General features: G+C 33.1%; 1 protein-coding gene across 1 annotated transcript in view; it reads right to left on the bottom strand.

Moving 5' to 3' along the window:
- Positions 1-1,721: 1,721 nt before the first annotated feature.
- LOC123656893 overlaps positions 1,722-22,681 on the bottom strand; it is an 85,150-nt gene continuing 64,190 nt past the window's right edge. The window contains exons 3-8 of the mRNA XM_045592509.1: positions 13,273-13,426; positions 10,311-10,496; positions 3,346-3,569; positions 3,056-3,272; positions 2,296-2,499; positions 1,722-1,863 (exon numbers count right to left, since the gene is read on the bottom strand). Of these exons, the coding sequence (XP_045448465.1) occupies positions 1,726-1,863; positions 2,296-2,499; positions 3,056-3,272; positions 3,346-3,569; positions 10,311-10,496; positions 13,273-13,426 (1,123 nt within the window). The 3' untranslated portion in view covers positions 1,722-1,725. The remainder of the gene's footprint in view (positions 1,864-2,295; positions 2,500-3,055; positions 3,273-3,345; positions 3,570-10,310; positions 10,497-13,272; positions 13,427-22,681) is intronic.

The following is a 22,681-nucleotide window of genomic DNA, read 5'->3' as shown; positions in this document are numbered from 1 at the left end:
CTAAACAAATCGTGTACTCGTAAATATGTAATATGTTATTTACAATTTATAAAATAAGCATTCATGTTATATACAAGTTACAAAAATTTCCTATGCTTCATAAAGCAATTTATACTAAGCTAACTCATAAAAGTGAACTTTACAATAGAGGCTTATAAAAGGGAAAAACTTGATACCTTTTATATTAATTAAGAAAAGTATTTGAAATTTGGTATCTTTCAATAGTTAATTTATTCATTCTAATTTCACAATTTTTTATTACATATAAGAACACATTTTATCAAGTTGGCATTTAAAAAACTAACTTATGGAAAATTCGAGTTGGCGTAGTATAAATTGTTGGGACACTTACATAAAATCTATATTTCTTTATTATCATCAGAGGCCGTATTGTCAAAACAATTTATATGATCCGAATATAAAATTAACTTTTTATTTGTAAATTTCATTTTCAATACACTATATATATTTAGTTAGTTTCTTATTTTAAAAAAAAAAAACCTGACATGATGTAATTTGGTATTTTTTTGAAATAATAAAAGTGCTTAACACTTTTTTGAATACTATAATTATTATAATTCTTTTTATAATTATTATCATAATAGATGATTTCAGGGTCACTTTAAACTACCCTTATATTATAAATACCTATTAATTAATCCGAATTTATTGTTGAATCGACACGTAGAATTAAAACAATACTGTTAATCATTGAGCAATCGATTATAACAGTTGACTGAGAAATTTTTTACAATTTATTTTGAATTTTACTTATTAAATTTTATTTATTACAAAATAGTGGTAATTCCTATTTGATACGAATTATTTTATTCATACATTTTATGGGGAATGATATTAAAATCAGTGGTCCTCTAACAGTATGATGTTGAATTTAGGTCATTGTTCACTATTGAGGAAGCAGACTAAATTATCTTGATGATACTCAGACCAAAAACAAACCAAATATTTATGCCATATTGGTATTTTTTGATATTTTTTTATTGGTATTTTTTGATACTACAGGAATAACGATAAAGAACAATTATGTTTTTTTATAATAAAATATTATTATTATAAAATATAATATTGTCAAAATAATTATAACTATAAATATTCCTGTAATATCATTTCATGATTTTTTTAAGGTCTAAGTCTGTACTAATATGCTCAATTTTCTGGTGAAATTTCCTTATCAATGACTCACACTAATATTTGTACAACATATTAATTTTAAACACATACCTACTAACGTTAGTTAGGAACGATAATGTAACCTAAAATCTAAATAAGGAATATAATAACCACATCATAAGCCTGTGCCAAAAATTCCAACGACGTCATTTATATAATTATATATATTAATTAATGATAGATGTTTTTAATTATCTCAAATCATGTGCCATGTTATGTCATGGTCGGCAAAATATCATATTAAGTATATTTAGAAAAAAATTTTTTTTTGTACTTTATACGAAAGTGTAAATTATATGTAAAAGGAAAAACATTGTTAAAAATAACATATTATAGTACAAAATAAATAATATTAAATTTTAAAAATCCTAACTAATTTTCGCTTCATCATTTTTGTCATAAAATTTTATAACCACTTAATTTGAATATTATGACATTTGACTTTTTTGAAAACGATGACAATTATAACAAATATCTAATGGGTAAATGATATATTTACCTATAGTCTTGGATCCCATGTTTGGCTGATATCATTTAGGCGGGACAAGCCCTGGCTAGCTGCTCCTTTTCTGACGTAACACGTTGTATCAATTCGTCGGCCCACCGATGGGCTGTTCTATCAACAGTCGATGGTACTGTCAGACATTGCATGCCGCCATATTCGCAAGCAATCTGTAAAAAGGAAAATATTTTTCTTAATGACGTGGAAAGATTTTATATCTCGATTGTAGTTTAGCGATTAAACAATAACTCAGCTATTAATAATTAAATCTCTTAATATCTAAGATTTTATTTTTGTGTTACCCACATTAGCATGGAGCGGTCAATTTTTGATATGATATTCAAAATGTTTATTAAATCTCTTGTCTCACAAAATTACGTCTCACTAGTATTGTCAAAATCCCCGATCATGCGCGTTAAAGTATTTCTAGACTATTGTTTTATGATGATAAATTAGACGTCAGTATCAAAATCGCGATAGAAAGAGCTAATGCTAATAGTGTAAGACAGAACAGAAATATTTAAAAAAGCTCTAAGAAAACGTCTTCAAATAAATTTCGTTATTCATTTTTCATATATAGATAGATAAGCAAATGTACGTACCCTGTAATGATGTAACAGAGCTCTATCTGTGGGAACGCCCACGGAGCTGGCCCCGGGCGCTAGCTCCCACACGAAGTGGTTCCCGAGCTCGACGGCGTCGTGCGGTCGCAGAGCGTACTTGCTGCGATTTTTCAACGCGTGCGGTGCAGCCCAGCGACGCGTTTTACGAGCTGTTACTAACGGTGCTGGAGCTTCGGCGTCATCCTGAAATTGTATTTTAATAATATTGCAATATTATTCATGTAAATACTATTTTCAAGTAAATTTAGGAATAAAAATTAGCCTCTGTAAGTCAAGTTTCTGTGTTATCGGTTCTGTAACAAATGTTTAATATTAACAACTTTCTTTATAAAAATCGAACCTAAAATTTAATATCTTACATGTTATTCCAATACGAATATAATATTTTACGATATCTTTCTCTCTTTTACCAGATAAACCTAAGTCTCAGAAAAGCAGACGATGTTTTGGCCAAAATTCTCGTAGTATTTTTTTTAAATAAACAAAAAAAAATTAAACAATTTGTACAACTATCCATAGTTGTGCAATTTTTACAATATCTATATTGTATTTGTACAAATATTTATTTGCGGCTTGGGGAACACGTTGAGCTGCCGGTCCCGGTTGTTATCATATTATCTTATAGCAATCGTTACTCATAGTAGGTAATACGTACATTTATCCGCCAACTCGTTGTATAGTAGCATAGTGGAATGTGACAGGCTAAAATAATCAAATTAAATTCGTCTTAATATCATACCTCCCATCGGAGATAAAAGAAGGCGTTTCTAAATAAAAATGCTGACGGTGCTTTTGAGGGTGGATTGTATGCAGCTCTTAGAGCCGTCAGTAATGCTGTTAAAGTTCTCTCGCGCCGAGGCAAGATCACCTCATCTACATCGATCACGAGAAGCCAACCAGCTGACGACATGGACCGGTATAAGCAATCATTGAACGCTGCGAACTGCCCTTCTGTCCTGAAAGACCAAAAAAAGTATATTAGTACAAACAGCCTCGACTGAATTATTATACTTATTTTCTCATAATTACCTGATTTCAACTTTCGATACGATTGGTAACTTCCAAGGTAGCAAAGTAACGAGGCCTTGCTGACGATAATGATCAAGGAGACAGGCTACCCGTACACTCAGAGATTCATTGTACATGTAGAAATGACTGACGCCCAGGAGACGATTCAACTCGAACCATTCCACTAGCCATTCGTCCCTTGAGTACGAGAAATGGAATGGCTTAACACAAACGTGCAGTGTTTCCTGAAAAGTAAAACAAAATATTTTAAATCTAATAGATTTTCATATACATTTTCTTTACAATATTTTTGCCTCGAGAAACAGTGCCTTGGTTAGTTTTATTCATAGTCAATTTTTTCTAATTTGACATTAATTTTTTCAATTCCGATTGTAATTATTTTTTCGTCTTCTTTTTTGAAGAAGTCGAAAAAGGTAATATATATCTGTAATGAACTATATGATGAAACATATGTTTAAAAAAAATATGTAGATGAAAATATGTAAATACGTATCGTGTTTCTATATTATTAACAGTTTGTTCTTAAAAATGTGATTTATTTTTAATATCAGAAAACTAATTTATCCTAATTAAAAAAAACGCACATATTGGTCGGGGACATGTCGGGATCGGTCGATCTCATAAAAAGTCCATTATTCCAAAATACATACTTTTACCAATACGGGACTTATCACGATTGTCATTTTGAAACTTCTGATAAATCGTTGACCTTGCACGTGTTCAAATTGGCTTCAACGTCGAAATATCGATATTCTCAAAATGACAATCCCAATGAGCCCGATATAAATACCCAAAAACCTAAAAAGTTACATCGCACCGACATATTTAACCACGCATTGACAAAGCATAATCGAGAAAATAAGTTTCTTTTAGTGTCATAATACAAAAAACAATTATTATATTTTAAAAGTATTATATTTGAAGGAAATAGGGATAGTTCTGAACGATGCATTAGTTAATAGTAGAAGCCAACGAATATTTACCACGAACGCTACTTAGTCGGTACACAAAGAAATTTACGTGGCCGCAATATCAGGGTAAATAGCTAATAAATAATACAACACGATCGTAAAAATGACATGGAACTAGAGTTTGCATATAACACGCACGATCTTTGCTTCAGATAACCCCATGGATATAGTTATGATATTTTTAATATTAATTTGTATTTTAAAACGTATCCCAATTGGATGTTTAATTATGTACGGAAAACTATTCTATATTTGAGTATTCTTATTTTCAGCATTAAATTTTCTATCGTACGTACACTGAGGAGTTAAGGAATGGATCAAATATTCGAACGACAAGACGCTAGTCGCTCCTTAGATGAATATTTAATAAGCTACATTTTTAATTAGCAAGTCATAAAACATAAAAGAATTTTTGAAACGGCAAGTTTCATTGTATACGAAAACATTTATATAATTAAAAACGAATCGCTGAAATGTATTTATGCGTCTAACCTCTGAACGGTTGGACCAAATCGGTTTATTCTTTTTTTTATGTTTGATACAGTCAGGATAAACTTTGTTTAAAAAAATTATACAGCAGTACATTCGCCAGATCAGCTAGAGCCAAACAATATACGAAGAATTTTATCGAATCATCTTCTTTTTTTTCGCGGGGAAATGCTTTTACGCACCCCGCCGACGAGTCCGGCGGGAGTGTGGGACTCCTGGCCAACCCAGACTACCCACTAAAATCCAGCGGTGCCCTCATCGCCATAACGGGGCGCCACGGGATCGCTTTCGCATGCTACCGCGACGCCCCGACCGTAGGCCCACCATGTGCGGGCCTTCGGGGCACCTTCGTCCATAGAGCGCCCAAGGGCACTGTGAGCGCTCTATCACCCCGGCGGCGAGTGGGAGGAATAATAGTGACCTTCTCCCACTCTATTGCGAAGGGCGAAGGAGAGCATAACGGAGTCTCCTTCCCCCAGGTCATCTTTTGCGGAGCGGGTTGGCGTCACCCTCGCGCTGTCGCTCCGCAGCCTCCTTTAACACCATGACCTCCTCGCAGAAGGAGGTTACGGCCGACCAGCACCTGCCGAGCATGCTGCGGACTTCGGGAACTGTCCGGTGCTAAGGCACTTATCGAACGATGCCCGAAGTCGCACGAGTTCGGCCTTAATCCGATTTTGTTGTAACTAAAATCGGACTAAGGTCGAACTCGTTTAAAACATTACAACCTCTGTTAGATTATTTTTTGTTTTATATTTAGTGCTACTCAAAAGAACTAAATATCGCGCGAAAAACGGACGTAATATAAATTAGGCTCATTAAAATATGTTAAACAAATAACAAAAAAAAGAGTCCCCATTTCCCCATGCTATTTATTTGAACAGCGTTTGATACCTACGGTTTTTAATAACACAAAAATGGATAAATGAAGAAGCTCTGTTATACAATAATTGTATAATAAAATTATTATAAATTATTTATAAAACTAGCAACCGGCTCCGGCTTCGCACGGGTATAAAATATAATTATAGCCTATGTCATTCACTGAAAAAATGATTAAAATCGATCCAGTAGTTTTGATTTATTCACTACTGCCTGTGGCCCGCACGCGTTAACTTTAGAGTAAAAGCCGACCGGAACCGCCGCAAACGCTTCGTCCCGCAATTTTTAAATCTGTAATATCTTCGAAAATATTTATTTGAATCATATGCTGTAAAAGGCCATATAGATCTATATTAAATCAACAATGAATTTAAGGTATTTAATTAGATAAGGATTAATGCTGTATTGGTTAAAATCGCTTTGAAAATTAGTCATTATTTGTCGTAAAAAGTAAATGACAAAAAAATGTTATTGTGGAATATCCATAAGAAATAGACATTTACCATAGAGTTTTCTGTAGACCTTTTCAATGTGTATAATACTTAGTACATTATTTTGATAAATCTCGTAGGGTTCAAACTACGTTTGCAATGTAAGCGGAAAAAATGTAATTATTTACGACATGACATTAGAAACCTCAAAAATAACAGTATTTCTCCACTATTTAATGGATGTTATTATACATATAAACGTTCTTCTTCAATCACTCTATCTATTAAAAAAAACCGCATCAAAATCCGTTGCGTAGTTTTAAAGATTTAAGCATACATACCCGACTAGAAAAAAGGTCAGGCTCAACCAGATCATGTATCTGGACCGGATCAGAATAGAATGAGGTATGCCAGATCCGGCAAGCTCTATCAGGACCAGGTCTGGTCCAGACAAGGATAGCCTGATGTAAAATATAATCAATATGATAAGGCATACTGGATCAGGACCCGGTCCGGTCCAGATCAGGATAGCCTGAAAGAAATTACGCGAACTGAGCCTGAATCGCGCTATTAATGTTTTTAAGCGCACTTAGTATATATACAATTATCAGGACAGTCTAGCAGTGGAGCAGTGGAGCAGTCGTAAGTAATAGAAAAAAGTTAATTAGTAGTTAATTATTAGAAGTTAATAAATGAATTATTAATTAATAATAATAATTAATTAATAACAAAATAAATAGAAATAATCAATATTTAAAGTAAAAACATAAATAAAATAATACATTGGAAAAAATAAACGGAAACAAATATCATAATAATTATGTTAAGTAACATATTTATAATATCAATGCGCTTTTTTTTTTTTGTTAAACAATTTTCTCAAGAATATACATTCGTGTTTTTTACAAGGACCGGACCGAACCGGCTGATCAGGATGAGATGAGATTTCCTGATCTGGACCCGATCAGGAAATCTCATCTCATCCTGATCAGGTCCAGACCAATCATCTGCGTTACATGCCTTATCTAGTCCTGATCAGGCAGGCCTGGTCCAGTCCTTCTAAAGAAGACGAAAAAATTTCTACTTGGGTAGGGACATAGGGACATAGGGACAGGGAAAGCGATTTTGTTTTATACTATGTAGTCAAGTTTACACAAATATGATTAATTTTTTTTTCAAACTGTTAAACGCTAATTAACTTTAAATTTTGGCAAAGTTAGATAATCGAAATATTCAAGAAGATGTACAAAAACTATCCTCAATAACATGTAATACCTATATTCTAATCCACACTTATCAATCTTAGTATACATAAGGGAAAGGTAACGTATTTCCTATGTATTTCCTCTTCAGTACGTTAGTAATAAATTTTGAAAACAAAACGTACGTCACGGGTATTTGATGTAGTTTAAAAATAATTTTCCTTGTAAACAAATGCTATAGAAGATATAACACTTTTTGGAACGAAGTTCCTTACGGCGGGATTGACATTTGGCTGGGCGACCGAATTGAAAAAAATGTGATACTAAAACCGTAAGAAAAACATATAACGGAAGTGACGTAATATCAGCTACACGACTATAATATGACGTTTGAAAAACTAAAATATTACCAGTAAGCTTTTTTTTTAATTATTTATGTAATTTTATACTGCCGACAAAAATAAATAAAGACATAATTATGTTTTTTATTTCACTTAATAGTTTGAACATTTTTGAATATCATATCAAAAATTGACCGCTCCAGCGGGATTCGAACCCGCGTCTTCGACATACCGTGTCGACGCTCTAGCCAATTAAGCTATGGAACGATATACTCGCCAGAGCGAAACCTTTGATATGATGATTTTTACTTTCGGTTTAAGCGAACCGTGGCGCCGTCTATAGTGAGTTCTTTACAGAGACTCGTAACTATTCAAAGTTTCATATTACAATGAAAATCTTTGACAGGAGACGACACCATGCTATTTTTAATATGTACGATTTTTATTTTTGTGTTACCCACAATTAGGAATTCTAAACATTTTTGAATATCATATCAAAAATTGACCGCTCCAGCGGGATTCGAACCCGCGTCTTCGACATACCGTGTCGACGCTCTAGCCAATTAAGCTATGGAACGATATACTCGCCAGAGCGAAACCTTTGATATGATGATTTTTACTTTCGGTTTAAGCGAACCGTGGCGCCGTCTATAGTGAGTTCTTTACAGAGACTCGTAACTATTCAAAGTTTCATATTACAATGAAAATCTTTGACAGGAGACGACACCATGCTATTTTTAATATGTACGATTTTTATTTTTGTGTTACCCACAATTAGGAATTCTAAACATTTTTGAATATCATATCAAAAATTGACCGCTCCAGCGGGATTCGAACCCGCGTCTTCGACATACCGTGTCGACGCTCTAGCCAATTAAGCTATGGAACGATATACTCGCCAGAGCGAAACCTTTGATATGATGATTTTTACTTTCGGTTTAAGTTCGGTTTTTCGGTCAATTTTTGATATGATATTCAAAAATGTTTAGAATTCCTAATTGTGGGTAACACAAAAATAAAAATCGTACATATTAAAAATAGCATGGTGTCGTCTCCTGTCAAAGATTTTCATTGTAATATGAAACTTTGAATAGTTACGAGTCTCTGTAAAGAACTCACTATAGACGGCGCCACGGTTCGCTTAAACCGAAAGTAAAAATCATCATATCAAAGGTTTCGCTCTGGCGAGTATATCGTTCCATAGCTTAATTGGCTAGAGCGTCGACACGGTATGTCGAAGACGCGGGTTCGAATCCCGCTGGAGCGGTCAATTTTTGATATGATATTCAAAAATGTTTAGAATTCCTAATTGTGGGTAACACAAAAATAAAAATCGTACATATTAATAGTTTGAATTATGATTATTATTATTATAATTATTTTGTTTGATTTATGTTATTTTACGGTATTTGTTATTTTCTAAGATACTAAATTTCCTAAACACTTTTATGTACTTAATTAAAAACCAATCAACAAAATAAAAAAAAAAATCAAGAACTTGAAAATTTATATAAAATTCAACATTTTTTTTTCAAATTGTGTTGCTTCTATATACTATCCGAAGGAACTTCGTTCCTACCTGGTGTCCCATGACACCACATAATTACGACATTACAAAACAATCGCAAAAACCGTTAACAGTACAGCGGTTGCCTTTTTACGAAACCTATTTAGGTCGCTAGCATATTATAAAGCATATTTATTCTGCTAATTCAACGACTAACAAATAACTTCCGTCCTATTAATAATACAAAGGCTACAATTGTGCGTCGGCCTCGTTACACTTGGTCTCGTTTGACATTTTTAAATATTCCTGAACCGTTAAACTGACGTCACACAGACGACATGAAAGTTGCGCACTAATTACTGTAATTAACGCACTCTGTGAGACGTATATGTAGTAGTGACTAGATCACTTTAGCTAAGCGTCGTTAGTATGTTATGAACAGTCATTGTCTTTTTTCCTTTTACATTTTCTTTATCTTCGTGAGGTAAGTACCATACTGATAAAAATATACATATATTAAACTTCCTTCGCGGCCGGTGTCTATAGTACCTTGCCCCTTTCACCGGTAACGCTGTAAAGGCCAGTGGGACCAACAGTAACAGTCATTTCGAAAAAACAGAAAAAAAAAATAAACAAAGCATGTTCGCACTTTTTGAAGGTGGTGTAATTTTAAAGTTTTGTAAAGCTACGAAAATTACGCTATAGTTCATAGATGGGGATTAAAAATCATAAGTAAAAATAAGATTACGAAAAACACTAATATCAGAATAATTATTTTCTTGAACCATGAATAATGTCCTATGATATTTCTTATAAAATTTAATTATAATTCATTCATGTTATTTATTATTAGACGACGTGCACTGGCTGTTGCACTGGCGGTCGCGGGTTCGATCCCCGCTCACGACAGACATATGTATTGACAATATAGATGTTAGTCGTGGTCTGGGCGTTGTGTTTGTGTATTGTATGTGTTTCCGGACCCCCAACTCAGGAGAAAATCCTACTGAGTGCCATTGAGTGTGAAGCGTCTACTATTATTGTTTTATTTACTAATATTCGTCAGCCACATAACAGCATCACTAATCAAATTCCCATTTAATACTAAATTAATTATTATACAAAAATTATTTCACACGTACCTCAATACCGGTTTTAGGCTCTGTATCCCGTACAACGAGCAAGTTTGTAGGCGGTCTATTCGGTGCTGTGCTGGCCAGTATCGACAGGGACGCACCGACCGTATCCTGCGGCTTGATACCGGTGTCTCGTAATAAACACAGGACGTACGTAGCACTGTATTTCAAATTCCAATTTTCACGAATAGCCTAAAAAAAATATAAAAAGCTCTACATATATGATTGACGAATGCGTTATACGTAAAAATACGAGACTGATTTTTTTTTTTAACACAAAGTATAATAAAATACTGTTTATACGAATGAAAATAAAATGTGTCGTTTGTATAAATACGATAATCTTGTAAACAACTTGTGTACCTTTCATCTGTAATTTAAAGAAAGTTTCGTTATAAAGAAACATGTTCTGACTGACTGACTGATTCATTATGGACAGTCCTGAATGTTTTAACAATATATACCAAAATTGTGTTTATATTAAACAACTGAAAAAACAACTTTAATTTACATCGACGTGTAACGGAAACGAGTATATCGTAAACTCAGTCGAAGTCAATTAAATATGCATTAATATGGATAACTCAAAAAGTGCTAGTCAGGTCTCGCTCAAATTTTAATGGGACCACATGATAAGCATCATCATTTGAATATAAAAGAAATCATCAAAATCGTTACACCAAGTAATAAGTTATGGGGTTAACACAATAAAAAAAATAAAAAAATACAATTGAATTGAGAACCTTCTCCTTTTTTTTCAAGTCAGTTTATCAATTTTATAAAGTACCTTTTATATCAAGTATATACCACCTATATGTTATAAGAGTTTAAAAGTTCGTATTTTGATAGTTAATAAAACTTATTTATTTTATTTCATAACAATCGTAGAGTGAAGAGTGAATTATATTGCTCTATTTCAGTATTTTTAGATCTCCCTCGCTCAATTGATACCAGAAAGTTTTATTCGAGCATTTTTAAAATTAAAAATACTGAATAATATTTAGTTGCAGTAAAATTAAGATAACAAACTATTTCAATTTTACCTCTTAGGACATGAAACATAGTGTAAGGGACGCTTTAGATAATCTAAACAATCAAATGTATTCGTATCAGATATATATGTTCAAAAAACCCTATTTTATTAAAAAAAATACCCCTAATTGTATATCATACCATAAAAATATATCCCGTTTGAATATACCCTACAGCTACGATTAACGGCTATTATTATACGTAACACAGATCAGTAGAGCATAGCAAGAACACTATATCAAACATTTGGCCTAATTCTACTAACAAATATAAAATATACAACTGCGTGAAAAAAACACGGAGTTGTCATTTCTGTAATAGTGAGCAATTTAAAAAATTATTGTTATAATGATCTGCCTCTGTAGCGCGAAAGCAACAGTAGAATACCTACGCCTAATAGTATCGACACAGAGATGAAACCGCGAATATGAATAGACTAAAGGTTGTATTTAATATTGAAGTGTCTGTTTAAATATCATAGAACAATTTTTAACTCAAAACACGTATTTACATTTATTTATTTATTTATTTACGAGTCTACCTTTTCTGGCATATTCAAGGCAGTTGAGCCTAAACCGCCCATACAAACAATTTTCTAATATACGAGCATATTCTGAATATTATACCTACTTTATCAGAAAATGAAAATGTAGCTTTTTCTATTCTTGAAGTCTTATAATAATAATAATAATATATTCTTTATTGTACACCAAAATATAAACAAACAGTAGTAATTACAAAAAAAAAAGATGTACAAAGGCGATCTTATCGCTGAAGAGCGATTTCTTCCAGATAACCTTTGGGCACAGGACATGATATAGTAGTGACGGATAGGAAGTGTACAATATTCTTAAGGATGAATAAAAATAGTGTATGATAGATTCATTAATTCATACAAATACGCTCAAAATATCATCAAAATAGTATTAATATACGTGTATAAATGTAAAATATATATTGATAACATAAAATATGCATGTTAAAATTCTGAATATTATTATATGTTAAGGGACGTATTTCTTTAGACGTTGCTTAAAACAGGCTGGAGTAGAAGCACGTCTTATTGAAAGCGGAAGAGAATTCCAAAGGCGGACAGCTTTAGCAGTGAAGGAATCAGAATAGAAGGAGGATTTATGGGAAGGAACTTTTAGAAGTAAATTGGAATCAGATCTAAGGGAATGTTCATGGGAATTGCAAAGATACGTGAACCGTTATTTAAGAGTAAAGTAGGTAAGTCTTATAATGAAAGGTACCTAAATATTTCAATATAAATTAATACGTTAAATCACAACATCATCATTATCATCATCATTTCAGCCTATCACAGTCCACTGCTGTACATAGGCCTCCACAAGTTCACGCTAAAAATGGCGTAAACTCATGTGTTTTGCCCAAAAGTCACCACGCTGGGCAAGCGGGTTGGTGACCACGGGGTCGGCTTTGTCGCACCGGAAACGCTGCTACCCGTCTTCGGCCTGTGTATTTCAAAGCCAGCAGTTGGATGGTTATCCCGCCATCGGTCGGCTTTTTAATTTCCTAGGTGGTAGTGGAACTGTTTTATCTCTTAGTCGCCTGTAACGACACCCACGGGAAGAGAGGGGGTGGCTATATTTTCTACTACCGTAGCCACACAGCGAAAATAAAATTAAATCACATAAAGAAATCTATTCACGGCGGCACCGATTTTATTAATTTACCTTCGTGATACGGCGGATGTTTAAAAAATAAAGTGATGTTTACAAAGAACTATAAATTTATAAAATCAGGTACAATAAAGACGGTGTTTGTGTATGAAAATCGAAGTTAAAAAGACAACATAAACGCACTGTTCCCTTTCACCCTAATCAATTGCGGGTTGTTTGTATATGAATGTCTACTTACTCTAACAAACCTAAGAAATTAAATCATCGAAGAAAAGAAGCCAAAGAAAAGTTACCTTGACCCTGGCCTTAAGAGTGAGTGTGCGGTTGTCAGGAAGCCACAAGCGGCATATGACAGGATCAGCGCCGCGCGTTCTTGTCGCCGCGATGACGCGCACCGAGGCTACCGTCCGACGCTCCATGTACGCTGAATACACGTAGAATCTGAATCTGAAAAGGTTTATTTTACCCTTATATTTTATCCTTTTTACATAAACTGATTAAACTAGCTTTTTAGAAAGTTTTTACGTTATTCATCATCATCATAACTATTTTATCGTACCCAAGATATTTAAATTAGCAAATTTGACAAATAATTTCGTAAATAGTTATGCAATATGTATAAACATAATTATATTGTATATGTAAGTATACAACACAATATTTAATGATTTTTAAAATCAGAATCTATTAAGTACCCCGCGCGCCCTGCGTACGTACAGACAAACATTCATTTGATGTATATAGATACATAGAAGAAGATTGATAAATAATTTTAATCGCTTTCAAACATTCTATTTCAAAGACTCGTGGCTGAAACTACAACGTCAAGATATTATAGATATTACTTCATTGAACTGAAGGACGGAAACAAAAACCAACTATGTATGTACTCATATCTTAATACAACTATAGAGCTATAATGAAAAACAAAATCTAAACATATTGTTTTTCTCACTTAATTCGTAAGAAGAGATAAAATTTACGCGTTATTTATAATATTTTTTTTTTCTTTTCTTTATTTTTATCTGTACAAATTATACTTAAGCTAATAATTATAATAATAATTCAAAAATACTGCCACGTTCATAAAATATATAAAAACCGCCAGATTTTTCCATATTCCATTTAGAATGTTCTTACCCAATATTATAATACTACGCCTACGTGGTATTACAATTTCAAAGACGAAGCTTACATCTTTCATGGAATATTTTCATAATAATTATATAATTATTGGGGAGGCTTGTTGTTGGAGTAATTTTTTTTTTATTTAAAATACTTATTTGCTTTTTTTCGAATAAGTTTACCATCATTTGCCTTTAAGTTTAATCAAACTGGTAATCAAATTATTGACAATTTTCGGAATCGAGGCAAACAAAGAGCAATTTCCCTAGCAACTACAAGTATTTACAAAATACTTATTCTAGAGGTCCTATAGAGGATAATGTTTTTAAATCAATAACAATCTTACGATTAATCCGAGGCCCGGTCTATTAATTAATGACAAAAAAAAAACAATCAACATTATCAAAAGTTGAGAATCTTTAGATATAAAAATAAATTATTGACATGTATGGACATAACTTACGTACGCGCATAACTTTCGAACTACTTCACCCAATCGGATGATTCTTTTTTAGTCGTCTTAGTTACCGTCAAGATAAGTTAAATAATAAAAATCTATATGTTCACGAAACAACATGCATTAATAGCTTTACTTTAAAAACCAGACTATATCGATGAGTGCATAGAGGAGTGCAAGAGAGACCTTAGACCAGAGAGAAGACCTTACATAATTTATTATACTGTGGAAGAGAATGATTTTAACCGATAAGTAACCAATGTAGATACGTATTATGTCAATGATGGGGAAGGAAGGTTCTCGTATGGCGACCATGCCTCGGCAAAATGATGACAGGCCGCCATCCAACCAGGTGGATTGACGACGTAAAGAAAAGAGCGGGAAGGCGCTGCATTCAAAGGGCGCAGAAACCGACAGACTGGCGAATAATAGGAGAGGCCTATGTCAAGCATTTGACTGTTAAAGGCTGAAGGATGAATGACATAGTGATTGCCTCGATTAATCCGAATGTGATAGCAATAACTACGCACAAACAAAATTCTGAAACGATGATAATAATATACTATCCGTATTATAAATGGACATTTCGGTATTAATTCAAATAATTTCACACAGCTGGAAATGGAAAATCTATTTTTGGGTGGAGGCTGTAACGAGATTGTGAATTTTAAATATTATTAGTAGTGCAAATGAACTTTTATACTTTCTGCTGATTATGAAATATTTTTAAAAGGTAATTTTAATTTTCAATATTTAACTAAAATCGTACCCTGGGCCAGATCAGAATCAATATAATCAAATCTGCTTTTGTGTGCCTTAATGATTTTTTTAAAATAAAATAAGTTTGAAAATATGTTTCTTTCTTTCTTTCTAAATAATATTTATAAAGGCTAATCAACAATAGAACAACAATTGAAAATAACAAAATAAAAGTACATTTTAGTTATCATTTACAAATCACTACCTGAATTTAGGTATGTAAATTCAACATTAGATATACATATAAGAAACAGCACACGTCCATCAATCATAGCCAATGCTCTATGATCATAGCTGTTAGATTATCTTATTTTACGAGTCCTTACCTATGACAAACATTATCATAAAACAAATAAGGTAATGGATGGTATGTTAGTAGTGGAAGTTATAAAACTATATACATAAATACAAGTGAGTCATATTATCATGTGATGTGTATGAAAATTATTTGTTTCAACTTATTTTCATACACATCTTTATTATGTCTATATACTTCAAATTAACCGTGGAGGCAAGAAAACAATCGCTCTGGTGTAGATGGATATCTGTATAAGTACAAATATTTCTTTTAGTTTGGATAACCGTCCTTGTTTTTTCACATAATCCATTATCCTGTCCTTGGTTTTTCGCATAATTCGTCATAAATCCTTTTAGACACTTTATAGTTACCAACAAGGTTCTATACCGTTATCGAACTTTTACACAAATTCGAAGAAAAGAGATTAGTATTGCCATTTCTGTATAACTCCATTCTGAGAACCTATTACACGAGTAGAACGCTACAGCAGGAAATGGAAAAGTACTCATTCAACGACTGCAAACATCGGGAAATTGTTCCTCGGTACCGAAAATATATTTCCGTGAGAAATGCGAGGAAACTCGGATATTACCTATTCATCAGCAAGTCTGTTTAGTACTTCAATATTTACCTCAAACGTGCATATTTCGACTATTTCATTAATACTAATGATTAACATTTATGTAAAATAGACTACATATCCCGTTTAAAACATATGAAGTAACTATTTCTATATATATTATAGGTGCGAAAGCATGTGAAGATGGGTGGATGGAGGATTGTATACTTTTCACTCAAAAACTACTGAACAGATTGAATGAAATGAACGCCAATGAAACGTGGTACGTAGATAGCTGGAAAACCAAAACAACACAGAATCCTTTTTATCTTGACCCCCACTTGACACACTTGATCATGTGGGATCAGAAATCACGCAGACGACACGGCGAGAGACAGCTAGTATATTACATAATCTATGCATTTGTACATACAAATAAAATTGAAGTGTCTGTCTGTGATTCCAAAACAACTGTGTGCTTCAACGATACTAAACATAAACAAACCATTTTAAATTTTTTGTCTATCTGTCTCTGTGTCTTTTTGTTTGTCCAGGCGAATCTTCGGAACGGACTAACCGATTTTTATGGAACGTTCACTGCGCTTACCGCGTTTACGACGCGCGAGCACCTACCACCCAGATGGATATGAAATAACCAAGGATTTTTCTATTAAATACGACAATTATTGTTCCCAAAAGCAAGTAAAATCCCAAAAGGCTTAATTTATAAATAAAATATACATAAAAATACATAAAGAATAAAAAAAATTAAAATATTACATTCTGCGTATCAATAAAATTTACTTTGTTTTGTTATGTCGTTACAGATATTTTTTATTATATGTGATAAATTAAAAATGTTTCAAAGGTTTTTCTATATGTCTGTACAACTGTTTCTGGAACGTCTAAAATAACATCTCATGACAAGTTTTTGTCTGTTGGGGGTCACAAGAAGGTGGAATGTAATAAAATTACGTTTCTATCGAGCGACCCTCTGACACCTGATAAGCTAATATTTCGCAAACTGACTATAGGAGTTTCCCGTTGTTTAATAAGAAATAGAACACGGATGCGTATTTTGCGATCTCTAGTTCAAATTATTTAGACAAAGGCAGTCATAATTATGACCTGACTCTACAGGAAACAATCTCGTAATAGTTTTTTCAGTATACGAATACGTATATAATACTTGACTAATCATTGTGTACTGACCAATAACATCGTTCTCAATGATTCATCAATTGTTCTACCTAACGTAATTCAAATAGTCCACAGAACAACTCTAAACTCAACACGCGTTTTGTTTCGCAAACGTTTATTCAATATTGATGCTCCTGTACGTGTTTCATTTATATACTCATTTGTTTATCTTTGCTTTTTATAATTCATAACTTTCCTAGATAAATTCTCTACATAGTGGAAACAGGTCTTAAATTCAGCTATTTCGATCCTGAATTAAGTGCGTAAATCTCCGATTTATTATTTAATAACAATATAAATACACAAAAATCTAATGCATTAATTTATAACGCTAATAAGATTTATTTTCATCGTTTTTATTTTCCATTTTATACGTTGTTTATTTATTACTTACAAATGCAATATAATATATAATTTCTTTAACGGTTACTGCTCTACTTAAATGTCTTATGATAAGATGTACATAAGGAAGGCTCGACAAATATTATAATTTATTAATGAATTTGGTATCTGTATTTAGCAATGCGTTTAGCGCGGTGGATTTTGATTTACTGCTGGCTGTTTTGTGCTCACTTAACATATCTCCATCAGCAATTGATTGGTTTCATAGTTACTTGTTTGGTCGTCGGCAGCGCGTTCGTGTCCAGGATTCATATTCAGACTGGTCCAACGTTAATGCTGGCGTTCCGCAAGGTGGCGTGTTGTCTCCGCTCTTATTTTCGATCTTCATAAATTCAATAACTCTCCGCATATCTTCTCTCTACCACTTGTATGCCGATGATCTTCAAATTTATTCTCACGCTAAGTTGACAGATTTACCTACGTCAATAAGCAATTTAAATAATGACTTGAAGAACATATATAGATGGAGTAACTCCTACGGATTAAACATAAATCCCTCAAAATGTCAAGTCATTATTATCGGTATTCCTAAGCTTGTGTGTCGAATAGATTGGTCACTTATACCACCAGTCGTTTATAACAACGCCGTAATCAGTTACAGCGACACAGTCAAAAACCTGGGAATTATCTTCGATAGACATCTTTCTTGGGCACCTCAGCTGAGTGAGATGAGCCGTAAACTATTTGCAGCTATCGGATCACTACGACGACTGCAATATTTCCTCCCTTTGCCTACCAAAATTACATTAGCACAGTCACTCCTTCTACCAATTCTTGACTATGCTGACACTTGCTATCCTGATCTTAAAGAGGAGCAATTAAATAAGCTTGAGCGCCTTCAAAATCTTTGCATACGGTTCATATTTGGTCTTCGCAAATATGACCACGTTTCCGAATTTCGCAGTTGTCTCAAGTGGCTTCCGATTCGCTTTCGCAGGAATACTCACATACTCTCGCTACTATATTGTATACTTTTTCATTCTGATACACCTCTGTACCTTAAGGAGCGTTTCAAGTATCTTTGTAATACACACGAACGCACCCTTAGATCTGAGTCTACTTTGATGCTCGAAACCCCAGCTCACACTACTTCTTTTTACTCCAATTCTTTTTCAGTTAAAGCTGTTCAACTTTGGAACGCTCTACCTCTTCCTATAAAACAAGCCCAATCCCTGTCTTGCTTTAAAAAATACCTCAAGGCGCACTATTTGTCACTTAGTACGTCATAATTGTTTTTATCTCTGCATAACATATTGTAGGAGTATCGCTTCACTTGTATTTTGTATTCTATGCTATTATTCATATTATATGTATTTCGTTTATATGTAGGTATAGTATTTTTATGCGTACGTATATATATATGTGTATGTATGTCTGTGTATGTGTGTATGTTTGTATGTATGTATCTATGTATGTATCTATGTATGTATGTATGTATTGTGCTGTATATGTATGTGTATTTATACTCGACAGTTGATATTGTTCTAGGTGACACTAATTGTCACTTCTCTGTATACACTTCCCCTACCGCTTTTTCACTACGCTGTGTCCTATATGCCCAAAGGTTGTCTGGAAGAGATCGCTACTCTAGCGATAAGACCGCCTTCGTACACTGTTTTATTTTTATTTTATTTTTTATTTGTAATATGTTATTGTGTTGATTGTTGTTGTGTACAATAAAGAGTATCTATCTATCTATTTATTCGCAAAGAAAACGGCAGATTCGCGCGATAACGCTTTTGGATTTAAGCAAGAGTTTACAAAGAAAGACACACTTCCTTTTTTGTAATATTAGTAATCTATTCTAATATTAATTGACATATATGAACTTATCCACCAACCCGCAATGGAGCAGCGTGGAGAATTAATCTCCAATCCTCTCTTAATGGAGAAAGACGCCTATGCCCAGCATTGGGATGTTACAAGCTGAATCATCGTATATTAACTTGTAGATCGTTTGTTCATTTATTTTACATTACAGCTACCCGATCTGATTAAATACACTTCCAAGCTCGAAATACCTCGTACTTGTCAGTACAAAACATCCTTCGTTATAAGTTGAAGAGGTGTTTCCACTGAAAACGTGTTTTACATTAGCACCTTTTATAACTCCACTCACACGTAGAATAAAAATTAATATTTACTTGTTCCAAAATTTTTCTTCTGGAAGAATATAGCCATAGACAATAGAGAGTAATGCAGCTTTATGTTAATAAAAGATTTTAAATAATTCCATAGACATTTTGCATGAATAATGTACGTCTACTGGTAAAGAATTAATCAGTTAGTAAGTAGTCCCTCCAAATATACAAACACAGTAAGAAATTTCACTTTTTTAAAATATGTACTAATAAGTTTATAATTCGTTTAGATTATTTCAACAGATACGTGAATTACTGAAAAAGGTTATTGGAACTTCTTACATATAACCTCATCTTCTTCTATTCAGTGTGATCTATTGTGTCGCTCGGATTTTCATCAAGCAGATACGGTAAGTTATTTTTATTGAAAATAAATCATAAAAGATGTCGCCGACATTTTTATTACGCAAAAATACATAAATAAACTTAGTATCGTAATAAAAAACTGTGTGTCATTTGGTTATTCATTACACCATTTGTACTAGTTACATTCTAAAGTGTATATAATATTTAACAGAAAAAAGTTTTTAACTAAACCAGAGTACGACAAAACAAATTTAGTATATAGACTACTAAAATTATAACCCTGATACCGAGTAAGTAATAAAGTAAAGAAATTGTAATATTTTCCAAATAGTGTAAAAAAGTAAAGTTACTAACTAAGCTATAACGATGTAGATATTGTTACTTATGAAAAAAAAAATATTAATTAGCGTACATTAAATGAAGTATTATTTTGTAATTAACAAGATTTATAACAAAATTTATTATACTAATTCTAGGTTACTTTATATTTTCATTACGTTCATTTTTTAACCAACTACCAAAAAAGGAGGAGGTTCTCAATTCGACTGTATTTTTTTTTATGTATATGTTCAGAACTTTGACTTGGTGGATCGATTTCGACAAAACTTTTATAATCGAAAGATGGTGTGTGTCATTTGGTCCCATTTAAATTTATTTGAGATCTAACAACCACTTGTCGAGTTATATCTAATAATACGTTTTTACTAGACAATTTTTTCGTCGACCTACGTTGTATTTTACAGCATAACTTTTTACTGGGTGTACCAATTTTGATAATTTTTAATTTAATCAAAAGCTGATGTTTATCATGTGGTCACATTAAAATTTCATCGAGACCAGATTACAACTTTTTGAGTAATCTTTGATAACGCATGTTTAACACGTCTTGACTATTAATTTTTCGTCTACCTACGTTGTATTACTTTTCGATGTAATTGAAGTCGGTTTCTTTTTCGTTTGCGAGCAAATACAATTATTAAAAAATTAATAAGTAAAAAGTACAAAATTAATCAGTTTTTATTTTCACAAAAAATTTCATCAAGTGGCGATGTTTTTAAAAGGAAACAGCCCTCATATATTATCAAATCATGTTACCGTATATAGTTTCGAAGCAACAACACCCTTAAGGTCAAACGATAGGCTACATTACTAAATCAGTAGGTATCGACAGTTTGTACAAAAGTGATTTACTTGTTACTAAACAATTTCAAGTAACCTTTAGTTTTAAGTAAGGTTATAAGCTAACAAATCTAAACAAAACAAAGTCATATTAGATCTCATAAATACAAAGAAAATAAAACATTAAAAGATATTTCGATATATGGATATCGAAACATCGAACTTTAAAACTTTAAAAAAAAATTAAACACCACGAGTAAAAGAGTATGCAATTCGTTTTTAATACTTAACACGTTGAACGCCAGACCAAAAACCATGTTTAGTCCAGTGGGCCGCGACGGACACCATGTGACTGCCATTATATTGGGTCCAAGAGGCCGTGTCGGACACCATGTGTCCGCATGCCCTCGATCACTTCAGAAGCCTCTAGGGAGCCGACAGACAGTGTTTCGACTGTTTTTACTAAAGCAAATGACCCGCGCGGCCTCACAGTGCAATAAGGCCACATAGCACAAAAAAAAAATCGAAAACTCTTTGAATTTATAGGCTTTTTAACAAATTGTTTCCAAAAATGTTATAGCTGGTGTCTGCCACTTGAGATCTTGGAAAATAATGGGTAAATAACTGTTTCCGTCAGTCGCCCATTGTTTTTGAGGTTTTCGCTGAAAATATTTGCAGAAAAACACCTTAACAATTTTTTGACGATTCTCGATTTATTGGTGTGGCCCCAGGCGAAAGTATGCTGTCGGACATATGGTGTCCGTCATGGCGTTCAACGTGTTAACTTAATTAACACTTATTGCTTGTTTACTTTTATTGCCTACAGAAAGATCGCCTGGAAGAAATTGCTCTTTTAGCGATAACATTGATTCTATGCATTTTTTTTAATATAGCAATCTTATATTTTGTACCTAGGCATATAATCTATACAAATAAACAAAATTGGAGTGTCTGTTTGTAATATTAACTTAGGCTACTTTTATTTTAGAAATTTATTTATTTTATGACTCTGGGAACTCAACAATAACTTTTTTGTTAATTTCTACGTGGATGAAGTCGCAGCCACAGCTAATATATAATATATTGTTAAACTTATTGGAGGTTTATTCAGGTAGGGCACAGCAGGAAATATCCTGCCCAAAATCGGAAGCCGCCCGACTTGGAATGTACCTGAACCTTACAGAAGATCACAGTCAAATAAAACTGCTTTCAAGCAGTGTTGTGTTCCGGTGGTGAGTAATGAGCCAGGAGCTTCGGGGGTCGGTAATGCATTTGCGATGCTTCTAGTGCTAAGATGCCTATAAGCTACATTAATCGTTTACCATCTGATGAGCCG

Source organism: Melitaea cinxia, chromosome 10 (genome assembly GCF_905220565.1).
Source record: "Melitaea cinxia chromosome 10, ilMelCinx1.1, whole genome shotgun sequence".
Lineage (NCBI taxonomy): Eukaryota > Metazoa > Arthropoda > Insecta > Lepidoptera > Nymphalidae > Melitaea > Melitaea cinxia.
Note: the sequence above shows the minus strand (reverse complement) of the source record. Positions and strands in the feature narration are given on the sequence as shown.